General features: G+C 33.8%; 1 protein-coding gene across 5 annotated transcripts in view; it reads right to left on the bottom strand.

The window, feature by feature from the left end:
- DLG1 (discs large MAGUK scaffold protein 1) overlaps nucleotides 1–26585 on the bottom strand; it is a 280091-nt gene that overhangs the window by 172105 nt on the left and 81401 nt on the right. For all 5 annotated transcript variants that reach the window (XM_024752078.1, XM_024752079.1, XM_024752080.1 and 2 more), the window contains exon 5: nucleotides 8054–8218. In XM_024752078.1, coding sequence (XP_024607846.1) covers nucleotides 8054–8218 — 165 coding nt within the window. The remainder of the gene's footprint in view (nucleotides 1–8053; nucleotides 8219–26585) is intronic.

Below are 26585 nucleotides of genomic sequence, written 5' to 3'. Positions count from 1 at the left end.
CTGGGTCTTTGTTGCAGTGCGCAGGCTTCTCTCTAATTGCGGCATGCAGGCTCCAGCGCATGAGGGCTCCAGAGGGCGTGGGCTCAGTAGCTGTGGTGCACAGGCTTAGTCGCCCTGTGGCATGTGGGACCTTAGTTCCCCAATCAGGGATCAAACCCATGTCCCCTGCACTGGAAGGCAGATTCTTAACCACTGGACCACCAGGGAAGTCGTGGATAAGGATACTGAAAATCAATGTTGAATGCAAATATCCTACTCAAGTTGCAAACAGTACCAACACAGATGGAACAGTAAGGCATTCGTATACAATGATTTCTTATGCTAGAGAGCCAAAGAGCTTGGGAACAAGCAAAAGTTGATGAACGCTCCATCCCATATATCCCGAGTACAGAGAAGAAATACTTCTCAGTATATAAATTTCCTATTCACATCGACATCAAGAAAACAACTTTGAGTTTTGAGAAAGGCTTTTTTATGAAAATGTCCCATTACCTGAGCTACGGAAATCTAGGATCATCTCATCGATTGCGCAACAGTCAATACACACATACAAAACCATATATGTACCTAAATCACAATTGGTTTCATATGATTTGATTGGGAAGCAGAGGCAACCAACTCCTCACTGATCTCTGCTTTAGAATAACCATACCCATGTCACATAACGGAAATATAAGCTCTATTCCGTTAAACCAAAATTTAAATTCATTATAGAACCTGGAAAGTCTATTTAAAATAGTGAATTTTAAAAAATACTTCACAACGTTTAAATCATCAAAAAGAACACTATTAAGATTTTAATATGATATATAAAGAATGGACATTTTTTTTCTGCAGTCAAATACACTACCACTGAGCAATATACTCTACACCTAACATTCTTTTTTCTGTACAGTTTTTCTTTTTCACAGAATGACAATAATATTATCTATAGCAGAACTCTAAACAGTAAGAGAAAGCATAAGTAAACTAAGTACACCCATTTAGTGATTACATACTTTAAATATGATTATGAAAAATTTATGACTGTTAGAAATGTTTATTTTATAACATTAAATGGAAGTAAAGACAGTTCAAAAATTTATATAGGATAGGCCCTCAATTATTTGTACCCTTTTCCAAACTTGCAAATAAACCCAGAAGTCTTCAGGTATAGTAACAAAGGCAATGATTAAGTAATTTTAGTGAAAATTTTTAAAAGGTTGAAGGATGAGAGGAAAAACAATATTGAAACTCTAAAATATTAGGAAAAAATTACTAAGTAACCACAAAGCCAATGTACTGTAAATGCAACAAGCATTTTCCTTACCTTTTTATCTTTATAATACGGCCTATTAAATTTCAAAACATGCAGCTGTACTAAGACAAGACTAAGAAGATTGATAACATAGATTTGTTATTTATCTAGAAAAAAGTGATCATATATATACAAATCGCTTCTGTATGAGCGCCATCTAGTGGTCAAATTGTATGCAAACTGTGTACTCAACTTAGTACTCCAGGGTCATCCAAAAAAGATAAAATTCAAAAGTATTTTAATATATTCCAGAGTTGTAAAAACAAAGTTGACTTCAACAAAGCATTCAGTATGCACTCAAAATAGGAAAGATTCTCTTCCTGTAGCATTTAGTTCAATAGGCATATGTTTGCTTATATCCATTCTTCTGCTACCTCCATTTCTCACAATATTTGAAAAACTACCAATTGCTGCTGGTGATTTCATTTGATAGTATTCTCAGTACTACTGGATGAAATGTGTCCAGGCTAAAAGATACGCTTATTTATAATAATTATCTGTTCACATACCCTGTTCTGTCTTCAATTTCAAGCCCCTTGTAACTACATTTACTTTGCACATATTAAACATAATTTTCCGTCATTGAAGACAAAAGCAAAATATGAACTCTTTTATTCAATGACCATTGCAATATCCCACACTAAGCCATGTCACCCTTGTCATTTCATCTAGATTTAAATCTATTTTGAAAAACGCTGAGGTTTTGTTTGTTTACTTGTTCAATTTACTGTTCTGACCATTTTTCCTAATTCTTAGATCATTTTCAGTTTTAGGAATCTTGACACTGTTCTTATTAGTACCATACTACTATATTTAGAACTGTTTAAAATTGAAGCTTACTTTTAAAGATTTTCATATACCACAAGAATTTACCCACTGTGTCTGTCCTTTTCTTCCACATTACAGTTTTTCACCATTATATCACCAATTTCTTTCTTGAAACTGTCTAGCACTGGCAAGAAACCTTCCCTTTTAGAGTCTTAAATCATAATTACTTTTTTAAAAAACTATTTTTTTTTGGCTGTGCCACGTGGCATACAGGATCTTAGATCCCTGACCAGGGATCAAACCCGTGCCCCCTGCAGTGGAAGCACGGAGTCTTAACCACTGGACGCCAGGGAAGTCCAAATCATAGTTACTTTTATGTTTTATGCTAAGGCCTGAATAAAGTAACTTTCAATCACTATCTTATTTCATTCATTACTTCAGTAATGAGAATCAGCACTAGCACTACAAGACCCTGACAGATTATTTCACAGCATGTTTCACGGTGGCAAACCCTTCATAAGCCCACTCATCAGCTCAGGATCAAGGTCCTTCACACCTTGTCCTCATTTCCTAACAACCATCCTAAACATCAACTACAATATAATGAACTTTTCTGCATTTTTACAGTCTCCTCAGACTATCACCCTCCTACTGTACTTATTTTCTCCAGTAACTGCCTTCTCCTCTGAATTAGCATATTGTATACATCCTTCAACACCTTGTCCAAATATCAACTTTGTTTTTTTACAATACTTCAAGAATTTAACTTCTCTTTATTTTTTCATGTTACATCATACCGTGTTATAACTATCTCTCCATAAAATATACCAGTCACTGAAGCCTAACAAACTTACTAACATAGATGTTTAATAAATGGTAAATGCATGTCATTTGATAAACAAAACTAATATTCTGTTGATTTTTAAAGCAATCATCTATTAATCTTATTTTTCTATTAGCTTTTATAAGAACTGTGAAGAACAAAGCAGTGCCTAATTTACATTCTACTCAGCAAACTGCTACTATTCAAAGATAATTTTTCAAATTACAAAAATAATAATTCATATACTGAGTTCTATGTATAGTACAACAGTTACTTGCTTCATTCCAAACCACAATACTATAAAAGTGGAAAAGTTCCTTATATTAGCTTTTTTGTTTCTAAAAAAAGACTGCTAATCTTATTTATATTTTAAATAACATATATTCCATTGTTGAGCTTCCTAAAACATTTGCAGTTATTTGAAAAAAATTTAAAAATGTTAAAACTTGCCTTCTTATGTCAAAACAAAGTTATTTTTTAAAAATTTGGTTCTCTAACAGAAAGTTAAAGTAATCCTAACCATTTTGCTATTACACTACCCCAATCCTATGCTCACTCCTCAAATTTTAATCTATGCATGAGATAGGAGAAGCAGGAAGAAATACCCCAAATGGGGCAGCTTTAATAACGCTTAAATTACAATTGTATCAGAATATAGTTTGTCAAAAGTCCAGCCTATCAAGATTTCTGACCCAGTAATTTGACTTCTGGAAATCCATCCTAAGAAAACAACTAAACATACTTTTTATGCCCCAAGATGATTCACTGCAGCCTTCTTTACAAAACCTAGTAAAAATGGAAATAACAAATAGCGAAAACCAGAAGTGTTCAGCAAGTTAAGGTACCAATATACTATGTAACGTTACGTATCAAATTTTTAAAAAAGTTAACATGGGAAAATGTGTAAAACAAGTTTATAATAGGAAAAAACTCACATTTAAAAAAGTAAGATGTAAAGTATGATTTAGAAACAGATGAAGGAGTAAATAATTTCTTCTACTGGAAATGAAAATCCTAATCAGAGAGCCAGCAAGCCAAAGGGGGAATAAGATGATGATACCCAACTGCTCTACCTATTTGCATCAGAAACTTATATTTTTAACTGTTTCAGAGATTGATGCTGTTAATATCTAATAAAAGAAAACAAAATGAAAAGGAGCAAGAGAATGGCATGTAAGGATGGATAGATCCAGCTGCTTTTCACTGAGACCAGCTGAATTATTACCACAGTATACTAAGATGCTTTGAGGCTAGTACTTTCTTGATCTTAACCAAAATTTGTCAAAGATTTGCATACAAACACTCAAACTGCCACTGCACTAAGGCAATAGTATAACACCAGCAACTATAAGATGTATGTCAATTGCAGAAAAGATAAACTGTGAAAAAGATGTGTTTTATAACTGTTAGTATAAGGATATTTTAATCTCAATAACATACTCCTTTAAATAAGCCTCTGTCAAATTTGTCTTTAAAAAGCCCTCGGGGGGAAAAATGCTATGGGAGACATAATCCTTTAACATGTAATAATTAACTGTATGCAAAGGACAAGAGCATTTTTAAAGCAGATGCCGAAAGAATCAGGCAAAATTCACTTAATTCTCCTATGGTAAGAAAATCAAGGGAAAAAGAGTCAAATTAAGGAAGCAAGTGAGAATCTTCAAAAAGTAATAATGCTTTCTCACTCAATAACTAGAAACACTTAAGTCTCACTGCAGAGTGAGGATTAAATAAAGAGATGTCAGAAATTTACTTTAAAATACTTCAAGACAGACAGTAAAGAAATATGTGTATGGTGGTTCAATTAAGCTAGGTTCTAGTGCATTACTTCTCAACAGTGGCTATCCCCTAGAAACACCTGGAGAACCTGTAAAACTCTCCAAAGCCAGACTATACCCCAGACCAATTAAATCATAATCTCTGAGATGGCACTCAGATATAAATTTTAAAACCTTTTTAGGTGGTTCCGATATCCCACCACAACTGAGAACCATTACTATGGACAGTCAGTTGTCCTAATCAGGAATTAACATTCCTAGACTGGTCAGCTAACATTTAATTATAAAGTAAATGGCTGCTATAAGATTTTTGTTATGTTAATCTTTGATCAACACCAAAAGTTTGCCAATTATCATAATGAATGAAGTGGGCTTTCATTGGTGAAATCCACTGTATTTCAGTTATATGGATTGGCTAAATTAGACACAATCCACCCTTGCATAAGGGAAAGAAAGACTCTGAAGAGGCTTATAACCCTTAGAGATGGCACCTTAAGGTTTAATACCTAAGATGTCTGGAAATTCTGGGTAACAAAATCTTGGTCTCTGGAATATTGTTTTATTTGCCTAGAGCGAGCATTTTATGCAACAAAAAAAAGTTGAGGCTTCATCACATTTAAAGAGGCTATATACAATATGTTATGTGGCTCACTGTCTGTTTAAATGTCTGCCTGTGTCAGAATCTGCATACACACAGAACTACCAAACAACCACCAAAAGACTGAGGAGTTGGGTGTGTGCAAATTGGCTTTGGATAATTTGTAACAATCATAAACATCAAAAATTCAAAATATCAGAAACAAAAGAATTATACATACCCAGGAAGGTTTTTCGACTGAAGTAAGAAATAGGCTTTATTAATTCAGTCAAGAGAAAACAGGCATAGGCTGATAAGAACAGCATATAAAGCAGGAGGGAGTGCTTAGAATTCAAGTGTTCTAAGGTTCTTATGTTGTTCAAAATGAGGGTAAAAGATATATATTGAGTCTAAATTTTTGTAAGCGAAATATGTATATTAAAATTTCTAAAAAAAAAAAAAATTTCTAGGATAACCATTAAAGGAAGAGAAACAGAATAGCTTCCAAGCTAAGAAGAATGAAAAATGAGATGAGAAAATAAAATCTAAAAGAAGACATGTTGGAATAAATGTCTCGTATGTTTAAAATTAAGAAATATACTTTTAAATAACTCATGGGGCAAAGAAAAAAATAATAATGAAAGTAAAAGAAAAAGTTTGAATTATGATAAACATTTCATATTAAACCTGTGGGTTACAGCTAAAGTGTATTTAAAGGAAAATTTACAAATTCAAATACTGTTAGAAAAGGCTGATAATGCAGTTACGTAACCAACTTGAGAAACTAGGGGAAAAATCCCAAACAGAATAAACTCAAAGAAAGCAGAAGAAAATAAAATAATAATGATAAGAGCAGAAAGGGGAAAAGATAAAATGAAAACTGTCTCTGTCACTAATAGACAACTGATTTTTTTTCCCATGTGTATCTCTCATTTAGCGTCCCAAAGTAAGATCAGATTGCCTTGGCCAAACACAATCTTTGATTGATATGTAGGCTAGCCACACATTTACATATTGCATAAACGTGTATATATTCATGTTTATGTGTGTATGAGAGGGGATGGAGGTGACAGCACATGGGGGAGGAGCACAGGAGAGTTTTATTTTTAGACATTTTTTTTCTTATTTACTTAAGTATAGTTGATTTACAATGTTGTGTTAAATACTGCTGTACAGCAAAGTGATTCAGATATATATATATATATATATATATATATATATATATACACACATTTTTAATACTCTTTTCCATTATGGTTTACCATAGGATATATAGTTCTCTGTGCTATACAGTAGGACCTTGTTGTTTATCCATTCCATATATAAAAGTTTACATCTGCTAATCCCAAACTCCCATTCCATCCCTCCGACAACCCCCTCGCCCTTGGTAACCACCAGTCTGTTCTCTATTAAAAGACATGGTTCTTTGAAATTGATCATCCTTTGGCAAGAAGGATCAAGAGGAAAAAAAGCACAAATAAACAATACTAGGAATGAAAAAGGGGCTACACCTAAATATGCTATAGACATAAAATAATAGGATGTTGAGAATATTTTGAAGTAAGTATGAAATGCGCAAATACCTAGAAAAACTATTAACTGAAATCTGACTGGTACTATATAATCCATTACAATTTTTAACCAGTAATATGAAATCATCCCTCAAAGAGAATTACAAAACCCACTTCAAGGTTTACAAGTAAGAAATGATCCTTATACACGACACATACAACTAACAAAGGATTAGTATCCGGAATATATAAAGAACTTGCACAAATCAGTAAAAAGAACAACCCATTACAAAAATGAAAAAAAATCTTGAGAGGGTATGTCACAGAATAGGAAACCTGAATGATCAATATTATCAAACAGTGAAATGCACATTAAAATCACAGTAAGATACTACTTCAAACCCAAAACAATGGCAAAAATAACAATACCAAATATTGATGAGAATATAGATCAATTAAAACTGTTACATATTGCTGCTGAAAATGTAAATTATAGAACCATTTGAAAATAATCTGGTGTTATCCACAAAGATGTGTATACATAACCTACGATTTTAACAGCATTTTTAATACTAGTAATAATCCAAAAATAACTTAACACCCATCAAAAGTAAGGTAAATTATAGTATATTCATAAAATAGAAAACTCTAGAGCAGTGAAGATAATGAATCTCAGGCATATAATGTTGACCAAAAACTGCAAGTTGAGAGTAGACACAGTATAATGCCAATTATATAAAAACCAAAACAGGCAAAAGAAACAATATATTGTTTAGAAATCTAAATATGTGAAACCAGGACTGTGGTTATTTCTGAGGGGAGAGACAAGGTGATGGGGTCAGGTAAAGTCACACACTGGACTTCAAAGATACTGTTAATGCTCTTTTTCTGTACTTACTAATATATTTTTTTAAAGTTTAAAGATATTTTAATGTGTTTATATTTTGATGTAATATAAATATATATTTTTATATATTTATTTATATTATATTTATATATATTATATATATTTATTTTTTGATGTGTATATATTTGTATTTTGAAATATAATAGTTACTTCTTTCATGAGAACTTTTAGGCTTAAAGATCGTATCACTGAATAAAATTCATTTATAATATATATTTTTAAAAATATTTTTAGAATGCTAACGAATACTATGAAATTCCTTGTAATTACAAAACCAGAAACATCAAGGGGGGAAAATCCTACATGAAAAAATAGTTCTCTCTAAGCATGAGCTACATTAGTAACAAAAGTAATAAATAATTCATAGCAACAAAATAAAGTTACTATCTTACCTTTACTGGTGAAATATGAGAGTGAGAAACAAATCCATGGACATTTTCAATTTCTGACAGGTTCTTCTCTGAGACATGAACCAATTCCGGACCTATCACCTCATTAGTGATTTGTGGGGAAATGTGCTCTTGAGGAGGTGTATCTTCATCCTGATACCGGTATTTCTGTAACGTACAGCAAATTATTAAATATGAGGAAGCTCTGAAAAGCAACATGAGTTCAATCCAAATCATGATTTTCATAACTACCCAAATCATAATATTTAACTATGTGAAAAGTGTCTTTTACAGTTTAATACATAAAGTCTGAGAGCATTGGTTCTCCATTTTAAAGTCATGCCAATATTTTAATAAACTTATCTGATTATTAAAAATAAGTCAGACTCTGGAAAGATGGCAGAGTAGGAAACACCAGGAATCTGTTGCCCCACCTAAACAATAATTACGGAGGCATAATCTGTCTGATGTAATTTTGGAACTCTGGAGTCTGTTGAAGGCTTGCAGCTTTAGGGGAAAACTTGGATGTAAACTGTGTTTAATTTGGATCAGTTTTACCACCTCTGCTCAGCATGGTACTGGAAGTCATAGCCAGAACAATTAGGCAAGAAGAAACAATAAAAGGTATCCACTTAGAAAGGAAGTAATATTATCTCTGTCTTATATCAATAAACACTGAGCAAAAAAACTGTTAGAATTACTGAATGTAGCAAAGCAGTATGATATACTGTTTTGTATCCTACAAAAGATGACACACAAAAATCAGTTGCATTTCTATACACAAACAGTTGCATTTTATACACAACCTGAAAATTACAAAAACAGTTCCATTTACAACAGCATCAAAAAAAATAAGGTGAAAGACTTGTGCAATGAAAACTACAAAGACTTGTGCAATAATTAAGGTGAAAGACCTGTGCAATGAAAAGACCTGCTGAAAAAAAAAGTTAAAGACAACAGAAATAAATGGAAACACATCCCATGTTCATAGGTTGAAGATTTAATATTGGTAAGATGTCAATACTACTTAAAGCAATTTACAGATTTAATCCGATTCCTATCAAAATCCCAATGACATTTTTTGCAAAATAGAAAAACCCATCCTAAAATTCATTTGGATCTCAAGGGATTCAAATAGTCAAAATCACCATGAAAAAAAAGAACAAAGCTTAAGGACTCACTCTTTCTCATTTCAAAACTTACTACAAAGCTACAGTAATCAAAACAGTTTGGTACTCGCATAAAGACAGACATATAGGCCAATGGAATGAAAGAGAGAGTCCAGAAATAAACCCTCACGTACAAAAATTATTTTTCACAAGGGTGCCAAGACCATTCAATAGGGAAAAACAGCTTTTACAACAAATCGTGCTGCAAAAACTGGATATCCACACATAAAAGAATGAAGGTGGACCCTTACCTAATACCATATACGAAAATTAACTCAAGGTGGATCAAGGACTTAAATGTAAGACCTAAAACAATAAAACTCTTAAAGGAAAAGCTTTAAGACATTGCATTTGGCTATGAGTTTTTGGATATGACACCAAAGGCAGAAGTAACAAAAGAAAGAACAGACAAATTTGACTTCATAAAAATTGAAAAATTTTGTGCATCAAATGACTCTAATCACAGAGTAAAAAGGCAACCCACAGAATGGGAGAAAATATTTACAAATCACATATCTGATAAGGGATTAATACCCAGAATATACAGAAAATTCCTAAAATTCAACAAAAAACTAAACAACTCAATTCCAAAATGGGCAAAGAACTCCAAAGAATATATACAAATAGCCAGTAAGCACATGAAAAGATGCTCAACATCACTAATCATTACAGAAATGCAAATCAAAACTCGAGGTACCACCTCACAACCACTGGAATGGCTACTATTAAAAAAAGCCAAGGACCTACTGTATAACACAGAGAACTGTATTCAATATCCTATGATAAACCATAATGGAAAAGAATATAAATAAAAAAGAATGTATACATATATATTTATAACTAAATTGCTTTGCTGTATAGCAGTAATTAACACAACACTGTAAATCAACTATACTTCAATAAAAAAATTATTAAAGAAAAGAAAGACTGGTTAAAAAAAAAAGCAGAAAACAAGTGTTGGTAAGGATGTAGAGAAATTGGAACACTTGTGCACTATTGGTGGGAATGTAAAATAGTCCAGCCATTGCAGAAAATGGTATGGTGGTTCCTCAAAAATTGAAAATACAATTACCATATGATTCAAGAATTCCACTTCTGGACATATACCCAAAAGAACTGAAAGCAGGGTCTTGAAGAAATATTTGTACACCAGTGTTCATAGTAGCATTATTCACAGTAGGTAAAACATGGGAGAAACCCAAGTATCTATCAATGGATAGACAGATAAGCAAAATGAGGTGTATATATATGTGTATACACACACACACACACACACACACACACACACACACACACAAAATGGAATATTATTCAGCCTTTAAGGAAGGAAATTCTGCTGTATGTTACAACATGGATGAACCTTGCAGACAGTACGCTAACTGAAGTAAACCAGTCTCAAAAAGACAAATACTGTATGATTGAACTTACATGAGGTACTTAGAGTAGTCAAAATCATAAAGACAGAAAGTAGAATGGTGGCTATCATGGGCTGGTGGGAGGAGAGAATTGTGAGTTACTGTTCAATAGCACAGAATTTCAGTTTTACTACACTAAACGTTATAGGGACTGATGGTGGTAATGGCTGCTCAACAATGTGGATGCATTTAATACCACTGAACTGTAAACTCAAAAATGGTTAAGGTGGTAAATTTTATGTTATGTGTATTTTTACCACAATAAAAAAATAAATACAAATAAGACTTCAAAGCTAGGTGAAAAAGAAACCTGAATACTGATTTGTCCATTTTTTACCCAATGTTAGCGGAACACTGTGTCTCTAAAGATACAGCTGTTTAAGTGAAGTCAACATAAAAAGCCAAAGTTGTTCAGCTAATTACGTCTGGTCTTCTTATTCAATTAACTTGTACCCCAAAAAAGTCAGCCTTTTCAAATTCTAATTGAAAATTAATTACTAGATAACAGTTATTTTTCTTTTACCTATAAAAGAATACTTGTTTCTCTCTCTCTCTCTTGCATGCTCACGCACGTAGAAAACCAAATCTACCTCACACCATACATAAAAGTAAAGGAAATCCTAATTATAGGAACTGGGAGAAAATAAAAGTGCATGTTTCTCAAATCAGGCTGGGAATGTGTATGCACATACACAAAAACAAAAAAAACTTATATACTACACCCCCCCCAAATTAAACACACATATAAAGAAAAGACACAAAAAAGGTACAATAGAAAACAAATGTTTCTAACAATAAACAGGATTATTAGCCACTATAAGCTGGCTCTTATAAATCATTGAAAAAAAGAGTCAGCAAAGATTAATAAAGGGATACTCACAAAAGGCATACAAATGGGTCAGTAAACTTATAGGAAAAACATGCTCAACTTTTTTAGTAAGTAAGAATTACAGTGCCAACATTCAGAGAAATGGGCATAAATCATCACATTCCTGGCAGAAGTCTTTTTCTGGTGGGCAGTCTGGCGAAATGTTTCAAAAGTCCTGAAAATGTTTCTATTCCTCCAGTAATTCCACCTCTAGGAATTAATCTTAGAAGATATAGCATTAGTGAGGAGCATAAATATTTGTTGTATATAGACAAACATGTACATTGTAAAATACATTTTTTAAAACTTAGCTATGAATTTGCTGAAAGTTATTACACAACTTCCAGCATCACTTTTTAAACAACATCCTTCTGTGAAATGGTACAATTACATGGAAAACAACAATCAGGCCCACATCAACATCAGTTAATTTAACATGATATAAGAAACCTGGTTTTACATGTAGACTTCAATTATTTTCAAAACCAATGAAAAGAATTCACTAACTTTATCCTGAGTAAGGCTGAAATTAACATAGACATACTTACAAAACTTAACAGGTTATATGCTCAATTGAGTGAAAGCAAAATTTAAGTATTCTTATACCTTAGCAGTAGATACACTATAAGGAAGGAAACTTGATACCATGTTTTCAAACTTTAAGGATACTCCACAACTTAGTATGTACTTTAAAGAGAGATACATGTGGAAGGATATTCCCTATAGTACAGTCTGGAATAAAGAAAAACTGGAAACAAGCTGCCTTTCAATAGATTTTTTAAAAAAATTATGGTACAGTCATCCTAGGAAATGTTATGTGGAAGTTAAATTGGGTAAAAAGCTACTTATTCTAACAGAAAAAGATGAAGACACAATTACTGAATGAGGAAAGCATGTTTCAAAGCTAACACACACAACTTGAACATTTTAAAACAAAGCAATAGTGTATTCATATATGTGTACGTATGTATTAACATTATATGCACATGCAATATGTGCATGTGAAGCATATCCATGAATGTCCATATGCAATTTGGGGGGGTATGAAAAGATTTAAAACAAGAAATGGTTCATTCTGAAAAGTAAAGAAAGAAATCACTAAAAATTTTATGTCTTTTATGTATCTTTAATGTATGTTGCCCCTTGATCCCTTTTTACTCCTTATAATTACTGAGAAACTCAAGGCATTTAACCTGTAGGGTCCCCAGTAAAATCACTTCATATTCATGGGACCATTCAGTGTGCTCCCTTGGCTTCTGTACTTCCTGCAAATTGGCAGCTAAATGTAATAGCTTGATCAGTCTCATGTTCAATCCTTTGGCAAGACTATAGATGGTACTATGTTCTTCTATCAAGAAGCACATAATGTCTTGGTTATATCTTTTTGTGATGTTAGGAGCTCTTGATACTCAATGCCTGAATCAATTCATTCAATGATGGTTGCAAAGTGATGACAATCTAATTCTATTATTCCTTTTTATTATTAAAAGATATATGTATAAAAAGAGTAAGTCTCTTCACTTACTATTTGGTTACCTATTGGTATGATTCACACATGAATAACATGTCATTTTATCTACTAGTTTTCAAGACAGATAAAGAACTGGTTCCCTATCATCCTCCTAAAGCAATTAGGAGGTTTTTATATATCAATCAATGCAATTCCGATCAAAATGCCATCTGGCTTTCTTCAGAAATTGACAAGCTGACCCTAATACTCATAAAGAGCTGGAAAGGACCCAGAAGAGTCGAAACAGTTTTGAAACAGAAGAAGAAAATGGAGGACTCACACTTCCCGATTTCAAAACTTCCTTCAAAGCTACATGAATCAAGATTGTCATACTGGCATAAGGATAGACAAAGAGCAGTATAATAATAGAATTAAGAGTCCAAAAATGTATCCCTAGATTATGGTCAACTGATTTTCAACATGAGTGCCAAGAGAACTTAATGAGAAAAGAATATCTTTTCAACAAATGATGCTCAAACATCTGGATGCAAAGGAGTTGAATTAGACCTCTTTCTCAAAATGGATCAACACCTAAATATAAGAGCTAAAACTATAAACGTCTTAGAAGAAAACATAAGTGCAAATCTTTTGACCTTGTATTAGCCGATAAGTAACCAAAGTGGGGGGAAAAAAACAGATAAATCTGCCTTCATACAAATGAAAAAAATTTTGATCATCAAAGGACATTATCAAAAAGGCAAAAAGATAACCCACAGAATGGGAGAAAATATGTGCAAATTATATATTTGATAAGGCTATTCACAAACAGTACATAAGGTAAGTATCTGGTAAATACCCAGAATACATAAGAAAGTCTTTCAACTCAACAATAAAAAGACAACCCAATTTTAAAATGGGTAAAGGATTTACACAGACATTTCTCCAAAGACGATACACAATTGGCCAATAAGCACATGAAAAGATGTTCAACATCATTAGTCATTGCAAAAATGCAAATCAAAACCACAATGAGATATTACTTCACAGCTACCAGGATGGCTATAATCAAAAAGACAGGCAAAACATATGTTGGTAAGGATGTAAAGATATAGGAATCCTCAAACAGTGCTGGAAGGAATGTAAAATGGTACAGGCACCCTAGAAAGCAGTTTGGCAGTTCCTCAAAAGGTAAAAAGAGTTACCATATGACTGAGCAATTCCACTCCTAGGTATATATCCGACAGAACTGAAAACATGCATCCACACAAAAACCTGTACACAAATGTTCATAGCATCACACTTCATAACAGCCCCAAAGTGGAAACAATCCAAATGTATATCAATTTATGAATGAATAAACAAAATGTGGTATATTCATATACTGAAATATTATTCAAATATAAAAAAGGAATTAAGTATTTATACATCCTACAAGATGGAGCTTTGATTACATTATGCTAAGTGAAAGAAGCCAGATGCAAAAGACCACATACTGTATAATTCCATTTATATGAACGTATGTTCAGAATAGGCAAATTCACAGAACCAGAAGGTAGATTAGTGTTTTCCAAGGATGGGGTAGAGGGAAAATGGGAATCAAGTGCTGTGGGTATGGAGCTTCTGTGGGGTGTGACAAAAATGTTCTGGAATTAGTTAGTGGTGATGGTTGCACAGCCTTGTATACAGAACTGTACAGCTTTAAAAGGTTAAGTGTTATGGTATGTGAATACTTTAATTTAAAAATTATTATAAAATGATGGATTACACATATATGATTGCTTTACATCCACTAAAAATGTCCTTTTTGATGCTGAAATTGTCTCATCTCTAGCCAGTAGAAACTCTTAATTTTCTGAGTTCCCTTGTACTTGGCACCTTTAAGAAAGCCTAATAAAACAAAATACAGTTACCAAAAGGAAAATTCTATTACTTATTAGTGATTTAAAAAAGGGATTACTTTGGTTACAATTATTATTTGAGAAAGCATTTCCAAGTAGCTTTCCAGGCCCTCTATTACATTGCACAGCAACATTCATTTGTATTTCTTACTACCTAAAGGTTGATCTCAACCTCTTTTCAAAATAATTTTAACATAAAATTTCATATAAACACTGTTAATAGTTAGAATGCATAAAACTAAGCCTCCTACTGTGGTCCAAGCATAACTTATCTAACACCTAAACCAGAAAATAATTACTAAATGGGGATGAGAGAGTAGGGATAAAGGAGGAAGGGGATTTTAAAATGACTGTAATAAGAGCATTTTAAAATGATAGTAATAAGAGCATTCTAAATACATTTCCCCATCTTTTTTAATGTTTTTAAGGCTTATATCCTTAGTATAAAGCCTTCTACTGTCTTTAATCTAGAAAATATAAAAAAGAACCAGTCAGACTGAAGAATAACTGAAACAAAAAACACACTAGAAGGAATTAACAGCAGACTAGGTGATACAGATAAGTGATCTGGATGATAGAATAATGGAAATCACCCAATCAGAACAGCAAAAAGAAAAACAAAAAAAATGAGAACTGTTTAAAGGATCTCTAGGACAACACCAAGTGTACCAACATTCACATTACAGAGGCACAGAAGGAGAAGCAGGAGAGAAGGGGGTCGGAAATGTATTTGATGAAATTATGACAGAAATTTTCCCAAACCTGAAGAAGGAAACAGATATCCAGGTATGAGGAGTACAGAGGGTCCCGAAAAGATGAACCCAAACAAACTCACGTCAAGACATATCATAATTAAATTGGCAAAAATTAAAGAGAGAATTCTAAACGCAGCATAAAAAAACAAAGAATCAGGCTATTAGCTGATTTTTCTGCAGAAACCTCGCAGGCCAGAAGGGAAGGGCAATTATCTCTGATAAATATAGGTGCAAAAATCCTTAACAAAATATTAGCAAACCAATTTCAACAATATATAAAACGAATCATACAGCATGATCAAGTGGAATTTATTCCAGGGATGCAAGGGTGGTTCAATATTCACAAATGAATCAGTGTGATACACCACATTAACAAAAGGAAGGATAAATAAAAAATCACATGATCATCTCAATAATCGCAGAGAAAGCATCTGACAAAATTCAACGTCCATTTATGATAAAAAACTCCCAACAAAGTGGATATAGAGAGAATATATCTCAACATAATAAAGGCCATTTATGATAAACCCACAGCTAAAATCATACTCAACAGTGAAAAGCTGAAAGCCTTTCCTCTAAAATCAGGAACAAGACAAGAATGCCCACTCTCATCACTGCTATTTAACATAGTACTGGAAGTCTTAGCCACAGCAACCAGACAAGAAAAAGAAACACCAGGCATCCAAATAGAAGGGAAGAACTAAAACTGTCACTATCTGCAGATGGCATGAAACTATATACAGAAAACCCTAAAGTTTCCATGCAAAAACTATTAGGATAAATGAATTAAGTAAGTTTGCAGGAATACAAGATTAATACACAGAAGTCTGTTGCTTTTCTATACACTAATAATGAACTATCAGAAAGAGAAAGAAAACAATACCACTTGAAATTGCATCAAAAAAAATAAAATAAAATACCTAGGAATAAACTTAACCAAGGAGATGAAAGACCTATACTGTGAAAACTGTAAAATACTGATGAAGGAAACTGAAGATGATACAAAGAAACAGAAAGATATTCCATGTTCTTGAATCAGAAAAATATTGTTAAAATGTCCACACCATCCAAAGCATTCTACGGAGTCAACACAATCCCTATCAAAATACCAACAGAACTAGAATACATAATCCTAAAATTTATATGGAACCACACAAAAGGCCCTGAAGTGCCAAGGCAAATTCTATGTGATTCTTTACAGGAACATTTGCTGACCCCGGATTTAAACTAAAAGCAATCAATCAGATGATATAATGAAATAAAAGACTACATTTACAACAGAAGCAAAAAAGGTATGCCTAGGAATTAATAAATCTAAAGTATCCAAATGTCCAACTTTACCAAATACAAAGGTATACCATGTTCTTGGCAAAGAAAGCTAAGACGCCAACAGTAGTTAAATTAAAAGGGAGTACTTAAAAATATTCAAATAACCCAAAAGGAGACAAGAAGAACAAAGAAGCCTAAGAGAGAGGGTATAAAGATGAAAAAAATTTTTTTAATAATAAATAAAAAGCAGATACTAATCTAATCTTATTGATAATTATAGTAAATGAAATAGACCTAAACACTAAGTAGAGTTTATCAGAATGGATAAAAAGGCAAGAGATGTACTTTATACATAAAGACAGAGATAGGGTGAAAGTATATGAATGAAAAAAGATATATCCTATAAATTGTAAGCATAAGAAAACTGGAGTGGCTACACTTATATCTGATAAAACAGACTTCGAGAAAAAGAGCATTACCTAAAAAAAAAGAGATTTCAAAATGATAAAAATTTAATTCACCAGGAGATAAAACAACCATAAATGTGTGCACCTAATCACAGAGCCTTAACATACACAAGCAAAAACAAAATAATTAAAGGGAGAAACAGACAATTCCACAATCTTGGTAAGAGATTTAAACTCCTTTATCATGAATTGATAGAACTATACAAATGTCAGTAAACAATCTAAACTATCAACCATCTTGATCTAACTGATATTTATAGCTCGCTATACTCAACAACTGAAGAAATATATTCTTTTTGTTGTACATGATATATTTGCCTAGACAGGACATATGTTAGATCATAAAACAAGTCACAAATTCAAAAGGACTAAAATCATAAAGAATTTATTCTCTGACCACTACAGAACTAACTTGGGAACAAACAATAAGACATCTAGCTAAAACTCTTAATATCTGAATAATAAACAACATACTCCTAAAACTCATGCATCAAAAATGAACTCAATAAGGAAATCAGAAACATTCTGAAACTGAATGATAATGAAAATAAAACAGTTTTAAAATTTGTAGAATGAAGCTAAAGCAGTACTGTGTAGTAAAGAATTTAACTTTGCCCAAAGAGAGGTTTGGCCTTTGTCCTCAGCTCCTGGAAGGTAATCTCTAAACCCTTGGAATGTCCTACCTGATATGAATGTCTTTGCCAATCTGGGGGCTTTGTGACACACCAGATAGTATAACCGTGTAATTTATGGTGGAGAGTTTGGATCACATATTATCAGCTTAACCTCTAAGATGGGCTGGAGATAGGTCAGCATCATGAGCAGGCACCCATATAGATGTGACTGGGTCCCAATAAAAACTCTGGACACCAAGGCTTGGGTGAGTTTCTCTGGTTAGAAATATTCAGTGTGTATTATCACACATTGCTGCCAGAAAAGTTAAAGTCGTCCATGACTCCACAGAGAGAACACCTGGAAACTACTCATTTGTAACTCTCTCAGACTCTACCCCATGTAACTCTCCCTTTGCTGATTTTAATTTCCATCCTTCACTATAATAAACCGTAACCATGAATATAACAGCTTTCAATGAGTTCTTTGAGTCTTCTACTGAATTACTGAACCAAAGAGTGGTTTCGGGAACCCCTAAACCTGCAACTGCTTTCAGTGAAATCTTTGAGTCTTCTACTGAATTACTGAAACTAAGAGTGGTTTTGGGAACCCCTATACCTGCAACTGGTGTCAAAAGTAAAAGTGGTCTTGTGATCTGTTCCTGAACTTTACAAGCACTTAGAAATAAATTTGTAGCTTCAAATGCTTATACTAGACAAGGAAGTTTAAAATCAGTGACCTAAGGATTCACCTCAAGAGGCTACAAAAAGAAGACTAAAGTAAACCAAAAATAAAAGAAAGAAGAAAATAATAAAGGACAGAAATCAATGAAGTTGAAAACAGACAATTGAGAATATTAACAAAGTCAAATGTTAACAAACTGAATAAACCCTTTTTCTAGACTGGTAGAGGAAAAAGAGAATACAATTACCAATATCAAGAATGAAAGAGAAGTTATCACTACAAAAAAAACCCCTACAAACTTTAAAAAGACAAGAAAATAATTACGAATAACTTGAGGCCAAATAATTCAACACATTAGATGAAATCAAGAAATTCCTTGAAAAATACTATTTTCCATACACAGTATCTTGACACAACATGAAAACAGGTCTGAAGGGCCCCATATCTATCTTAAAAAACTGAATTTGTTATCAAAATTCTTCTACAGAGAAGTCCCAGATGGGAATTCTACCAAACATTTAAAACAGAGATGACATTTTTACACAAATTCTTTTAGAAAACAGAAACATTTCCCAACTATAAGACCAGCACAGCCTTAATATTAAACCCTGACAAAGACATTACAGAAGAAAATGATGAACCAATGTCCCTCACGAATACATGCAAGAAATCTTTTTTAAAAAGTAGCAAATTCACTATGAAAATGATAATCCAAACAATAACACATCATGACTAAATAATATTTATCACAAGACAAGGTTTATTTAACAACTAAAAAAAAGTGTAATTCTCCATATTAACATAATAAAGGAGGAAAAACTACATGATCATTTCAACATATGGAAAACATATGACTCAATTTAAGCCAAATTCATGATAAAATTCTCAGCAAACTAAAAGTCCAGAAAAATCTCAATCCAGTAAAGGTCATATACAAAACCCCACCGCTAACCCGTCTAATGATGAAATGCTGAACATTATCCTCATTAAGATGGGGAACAAAACAAAGGATTCTCATGCTTCTTATTTTTTTTTAACATGATGTTGAATGTCCTAACCATGGCTAGAGGGCAAGTAAAAGAAATAAAAAGCTTAAGAGCCAGTAAGGAAGAAGCAAAATTGTCTCTATTTACAAATGACATGATTGTTTATACTGAAAATTTACAAAGAATTCACAAAACTACTAAAACTAATAGTTAAATTTAATAAGGTTGCAGGATACTACGTTAAGCAATCCAACTGTATTTTTTTCCTAGCAAAAGCAAATAATTGGAAACCAAAACTTTCAAAAAATTCCATTTACACCAACTCCAAAAAAGATAAAATATTTAGGACTAAACCGTAGTGAATGATATGCAAGATGTCTTCACTGCAAATTACAAAACATTGCTAAAAGAAATTAAAACCTGAAGAGAAACATAATATGTATGTGGGTTGGAAGACTCAATATTATTAAGATGTTTGTTTTCTTCCAATGATTTATAGATTCAATGCAATCCCAATAATAATTCCAACACACTTTTTTTTTTTAATTTTATTTATTTTTGGTTGCATTGGGTCTTCATTGCTGCGTGCGGGCTTTCTCTAGCTGCAGCGAGTGGGGGCTACTCTTTGTTGTGGTACATGGGCCTCTCATTGCAGTGGCTTCTCTTGTTGCAGAGCATGGGCTCTAGGCACATGGGCTTCAGTAGTTGTGGCTCGCGGGCTCTTGAGCACAGGCTCAGTACTTGTGGCGCACAGCCTTAGTTGCTCCACAGCATATGAGATCTTCCCGGACCAGGGATTAAACCCGTGTCCCCTGCATTGGTAGGCAGATTCTTAACCACTGCACCACCAGGGAAGTCCCTCCAACACACCTTTTGTAGAAACTGATAAACTGATTGCAAAATGTTAAAAATGCAAATGACCTAGATTAGCCAAATCAAATTTTTAAAAAGAATGATGTTGAAAGGCTTACACTACTTGATGTCAACACAGTGTGGTACTGGTCAAAAGGTGGACAGACTTATCAATGGAACAGAAAAAAGAGTTCAAAAATAAATGTACACATATGTGGTTAATTGTTTTTTGACAAAGTGCAATACATTTCAGTGAGGGAGGGAAAAAGGCTTTTCAACAAATAATGCTGTAACTACTGGATATTCATAAAGACATTAACATTGACCCTTACCTTACCTCACATGCAAAACTGATTCAAAATGAATCACAGACCTAAAAGTAAAATCTAACACTATAAAATTTCTAGAAGAAAATATTAAAAAAAAATTGCCAACTTTGGGTAGGAAAAGATTTACTATACAGAACACACAAAACAATAAAAAAAACATTTCACAACCTAGGCTTTATTAAAAATTTTGCTCTTTAAAATCACCACTAAGGAAAGTAAAAGGCAAATTACAAAATGAGAGAAAATATTTGCAATAAATAAATCTGACAAAGGACTCATATCTGAATATATAAAGGCCTTTTACAACTCAGTAACAGGAAGACAAACAATCCAGTTTTATAAACTGGGGAACAAATTTATATAACACTTCATGTATTAGTTTCCTAAGGCTACTGTAACAAAGTACCACAAACTGGGTGGCTTAAACAGCTTAAACAACTGAAATTCATTACCTCATAGTTCTGGAGACTACAAGGCTGAGATCAAGATATTAGCAGAGCTGGTTCCTTCTTAGGACTGTGAGGAAGAATCTATTCAATGCCTCTCTCCTGGTGGCTTGCTGGCACTCTTTGGCATTCCATGGCTGTGGATGCAGCACCCATATCTCTGCCTTTATCTTCACATGGCATTCTTGCCTGTCTCTTTGTCCAAATTTTCCCTTGTTATAAGCACACCAGCCATATTGGATTAATGCCCACTATAATGACCTCATTTCAAATTAATTATATCTGTAGAGACTTTATCTCCAAATAAGGTCACATTCTGAGGTACTAGGGGTTAGGACTCTAACATATCTGTTTTTTTGAGGGGATACAACTGAACATGTAACACTTTCCAAAAGATGAGCTACTAATGTCAAACATGAAAGGATGGGCAACATCACAAGTCATAAGGAAATGTAAAATAAAACCAAAATGAGATACTACTGCATAGCCACCAAAAGGGCTAAAACTTTTTTTAGAAAAGTCAAGTGTTGGTGAGAACGTAGAGCAAGTGGGATACTCATATACTGCTAGGATATGAAAATAACCATTCTCATACCTAGGATATGAAAACAACTGTTAGATATCCAAAAGAAACAAAAACTGCTGTCCACAAAAAAACTTGTACATGAAGGTTCATAGAATCTTTATTCAAAATAGCCAGAAACTGTTAACCCAAATGTTCATCAAAAGATATGAATAAGGTTAAATATATACATCTGTATAGAATATACCTCTGCAAAAAAAGAAGCAAACTACTGACACAAGCAACAACCTAAATGACTCCCAAAAGCCTTATGCTGAGTTAAAGAAGCCAGAAACAAAACAGTACTTACTATATGAATTCATTTATATAAAATTATTGAAAATGTAAAATTATTTATTGCAACAAAAGGCAGATCAGTGGTATCTGGTAGGGAATGGAAAGTTGGATGGAATGCAAAGGATCACAAAGAATACTTTTGGAGTGGAAAACTTGCACAAGCCTCTTAGATAGCCTCATCCACCAGTGGGCAGAGAGCAGAAGCAAGAAAAACAACAATTCTGCAGCCTGTGGAACAAAAAACACATTCACAGAAGCACAGACAAGATGAAAAGGCAGAGGGCTATGTACCAGATGAAGGAACAAGATAAAACCCCAGAAAAACAACTAAATGAAGTGGAGATAGGAAACCTTCCAGAAAAAGAATTCAGAATAACGATAGTGAAGATGATCCAGGACCTCGGAAAAAGAATGGAGGCAAAGACCGAGAAGATGCAAGAAATGTTTAACAAAGACCTAGAAGAATTAAAGAACAAACAAACAGAGATGAACAATACAATAACTGAAATGAAAACTACACTAGAAGGAATCAATAGCAGAATAACTGAGGCAGAAGAACAGATAAGTGACCTGGAAGACAGAATGGTTGAATTCACTGCCATGGAAGAGAATAAAGAAAAAAGAATGAAAAGAAATGAAGACCTCTGGGACATTAAACGCAACAACATTTGCATTATAGGGGTCCCAGAAGGAGAAGAGAGACAGAAAGGACCAGAGAAAATATTTGGAAAGATTATAGTTGAAAACTTCCCTAACATGGGAAAGGAAATAGCCACCCAAGTCCAGGAAGTGCAGAGAATCCCATACAGAGTAAACCCAAGGAGAAACATGCCTAGACACACAGTAATCAAATAGGCAAAACATAAAGACAAAGAAAAATTATTGAAAGCAGCAAGGGAAAAACAACAAATAACATACAAGGGAACTCCCATAAGGTTAAAAGCAGATTTCTCAGCAGAAACTCTACAAGCCAGAAGGGAGTGGCATGATATACTTAAAGTGATGAAAGGGAAGAACCTACAACCAAGATTACTCTACATGGCAAGGATCTCATTCAGATTCAATGGAGAATCAAAGGCTTTACAGACAAGCAAAAGCTAAGAGAATTCAGCACCACCAAACCAGCTCTATAACAAATGTTAAAGGAACTTCTCTAAGTGGGAAACACAAGAAAAGAAAAGGACCTACAAACAAATGCAAAACAATTAAGAAAATGGTAATAGGAACATACATATTGATAATTACCTTAAACATGAATGGGTTAAATGCTCCAACCAAAAGACACAGGCTTGCTGAATGGATACAAAAACAAGACCCATATATATGCTGTCTACAAGAGACCCACTTCAGACTTAGGGACACATACAGACTGAAAGTAAGGGCATGGAAAAAGATATGCCATACAAATGGAAATCAAAAGAAAGCTGAAGTAGCAATACTCATATCAGATAAAATAGACTTTAAAGAATGTTACAAGAGACAAGGAAGGACACTACATAATGATCAAGGGATCAATCCAACAAGAAGATATAACAATTATAAATATATATGCACCCAACACAGAAGCACCTCAATACATAAAGCAACTGCTAACAGCTGTAAAAGAGGAAATCGACAGTAACACAATAATAGTGGGGGGCTTTAACACCTCACTTACACCAATGGACAGATCATCCAAACAGAAAATTAATAAGGAAACAGAAGCTTTAAATGACACAAAAGACCAGATAGATTTAATTGATATTTATAGGAGATTCCAACCAAACACAGCAGATTACACTTTCTTCTAAAGTGCACACGGAACATTCTCCAGGATAGATCACATCTTGGGTCACAAATCAAGCCTCAGTAAATTTAAGAAAACTAAAATCATATCAAGCATCTTTTCTGACCACAACACTATGAGATTAGAAATCAATTACAGGGAAAAAAACATAAAAAACACAAACACATGGAGGCTAAACAATAAATTACTAAATAACCAAGATATCACTGAAGAAATCAAAGAGGAAATCAAAAAATACCTAGAGACAAATGACAATGAAAACATGATGATCCAAAACTATGGGATGCAGCAAAAGCATTTCTAAGAGGGAAGTTTATAGCTATACAAGCCTACCTCAAGAAACAAGAAAAATCTCAAATAAATAATCTAACCGTACACCTAAAGGAACTAGAGAAAGAAGAACAAACAAAACCCAAAGTTAGCAGAAGGAAAGATTTCATAAAGATCAGAGCAGAAGTAAATGAAATAGAAACAAAGAAGACAATAGCAAAGATCAATAAAACTAAAAGGTGGTTCTTTGAAAACATAAACAAAATTGATAAACCATTAGCCAGACTCATCAAGAAAAAGAGGGAGAGTATTCAAATCAATAAAAATGAAAAGGGAGAAATAACAACAGACACCACAGAAATACAAAGCATTCTAAGAGATTACTACAAGCAACTCTATGTCAATAAAATGGACAACGTGGAAAAAATGGACAAATTCTTTGAAAGGTATTACCTTCATAATAGAACTACCATATGACCCAGCAATCCCACTACTGGGCATATACCCTGACAAAACCATAATTCAAAGAGTCATGTACCAAAATGTTCCTTGCAGCTCTATTTACAATAGCCTGGAGATGGCAACAACCTAAGTGTCCATCATCGGACAAATGGATAAAGAAGATGTGGCACATATATACAATGGAATACTACTCAGCCACAAAAAGAAACGAAACTGAGCTATTTGTAATGAGGTGGATAGATCTAGAGTCTGTCATACAGAGTGAAGTAAGTCAGAAAGAGAAAGACAAATACCGTATGCTAACACATATATACGGAATTTAAGGAAAAAAAAATGCCATAAAGAACCTAGGGGTAAGACAGGAATAAAAACACAGACCTACTAGAGAATGGACTTGAGGATATGGGGAGAGGGAAGGGTGAGCTGTGACAAAGTAAGAGAGAGGCATGGACATATATACACTACCAAACATAAGGTAGATAGCTAGTGGGAAGCAGCCGCATAGCACAGGGAGATCAGCTCGGTGCTTTGTGACTGCCTGAAGGGGTGGGATAGGGAGTGTGGGAGGGAGGGAGACGCAAGACGGAAGAGATGTGGGAACATATGTATATATATAACTGATTCACTTTGTTATAAAGCAGAAACTAACACACTATTGTAAAGCAATTATACCCCAATAAAGATGTTAAAAAAATAAAATAAAATTTTTTTTTAAATTGGTAAATTTGTTTGCACTCTTGGAATGGGAAAGTCTAAGTAAGAAACGACATCTAGAAACAAACAAAAAAACTAATAAATTTGAATACACAAAGTTTAAAACATCTATATCACTAACTTAACATTCTGACTGGTTGTGGGGCTGGGGTAGAATTATACTACAAAAGAGCCAGTTTTCTAATGTATAATAAAGTCTTATTACTCCATTTAAAAAATTAGTGAAAGACATAAACCAGCAATTCATTTAAAAAGGAATTACAAACAGCCAATAAACAATATGAAAAGATGGAGGGACTTCCCTGGTGGTCCAGTGGTAAACAATCCGCCTTCTAATGCAGAGGATGCGGGTTTGATCCTTGGTTGGGGAACTAAGATCCCACATGCCGTGGGGTAACTAAGCCTGAGCGCCACAACTACTGAGTTCATGGTGTTCAACAAGAGAGCCCGTGTGACACAAACTACAGAGCCCATGCACTCTGGAGACCGCACACCACAACTACAGAGCCCACGCACCCTGGAGCCTGTGCGCCCCAACTAGAGAGAGAAAAAACCTGCACGTCACAACTAGAGAGAAGCCCCACACACTGCAACAAAAGATCCTGCGTGCCTCAACTAAGACCCAACACAGCCAAAAAAAATAAAGAAAAAAAATATGAAAAGATGTTCACCCTCCCATTCATAAAGAAATACACTTATCTGGGCAGATCAACAAAAACATAAATGCCTAATGATACCTAGTGTTGATGAAGGTGTGGAAAAAATAGAAACTCTTAACATATAAGTGGAAATGTAAATGAGAACAGCTTTTTCTTGCCAGCAATTTAACACTATCTATCAAAATATAAAACACACATAACTCTTGACCCAGGAATTCATTTTTTATGATAGCAGCTAAGCTGTCAGTATTCACAAATGATATTACTGTCTGTACAGAAAATACAAAATAATATATAAGTAAACAATTAGAACATTTATAATTTTAAACGGGTAGTGATTAAGATAATGAGTATTGGGCTTCCCTGGTGGCGCAGTGGCTGAGAGTCTGCCTGCCAATGCAGGGGACAGGGGTTCGTGCCCCAGTCCGGGAAGATCCCACATGCCGCGGAGCGGCTAGGCCCGTGAGCCATGGCTGCTGAGCCTGCGCGTCCGGAGTCTGTGCTCCACAACGGGAGAGAGGCCACAACAGTGAGAGGCGCGCGTACCGCAAAAAAAAAAAAAAAAAAAAAAAAAACCTTTTCTCA

This window comes from Neophocaena asiaeorientalis, unplaced genomic scaffold (assembly GCF_003031525.2).
Source record: "Neophocaena asiaeorientalis asiaeorientalis breed wild unplaced genomic scaffold, Neophocaena_asiaeorientalis_V1.1 scaffold293, whole genome shotgun sequence".
NCBI lineage: Eukaryota > Metazoa > Chordata > Mammalia > Artiodactyla > Phocoenidae > Neophocaena > Neophocaena asiaeorientalis.
This window is presented reverse-complemented; position numbering and strand designations above follow the sequence as displayed.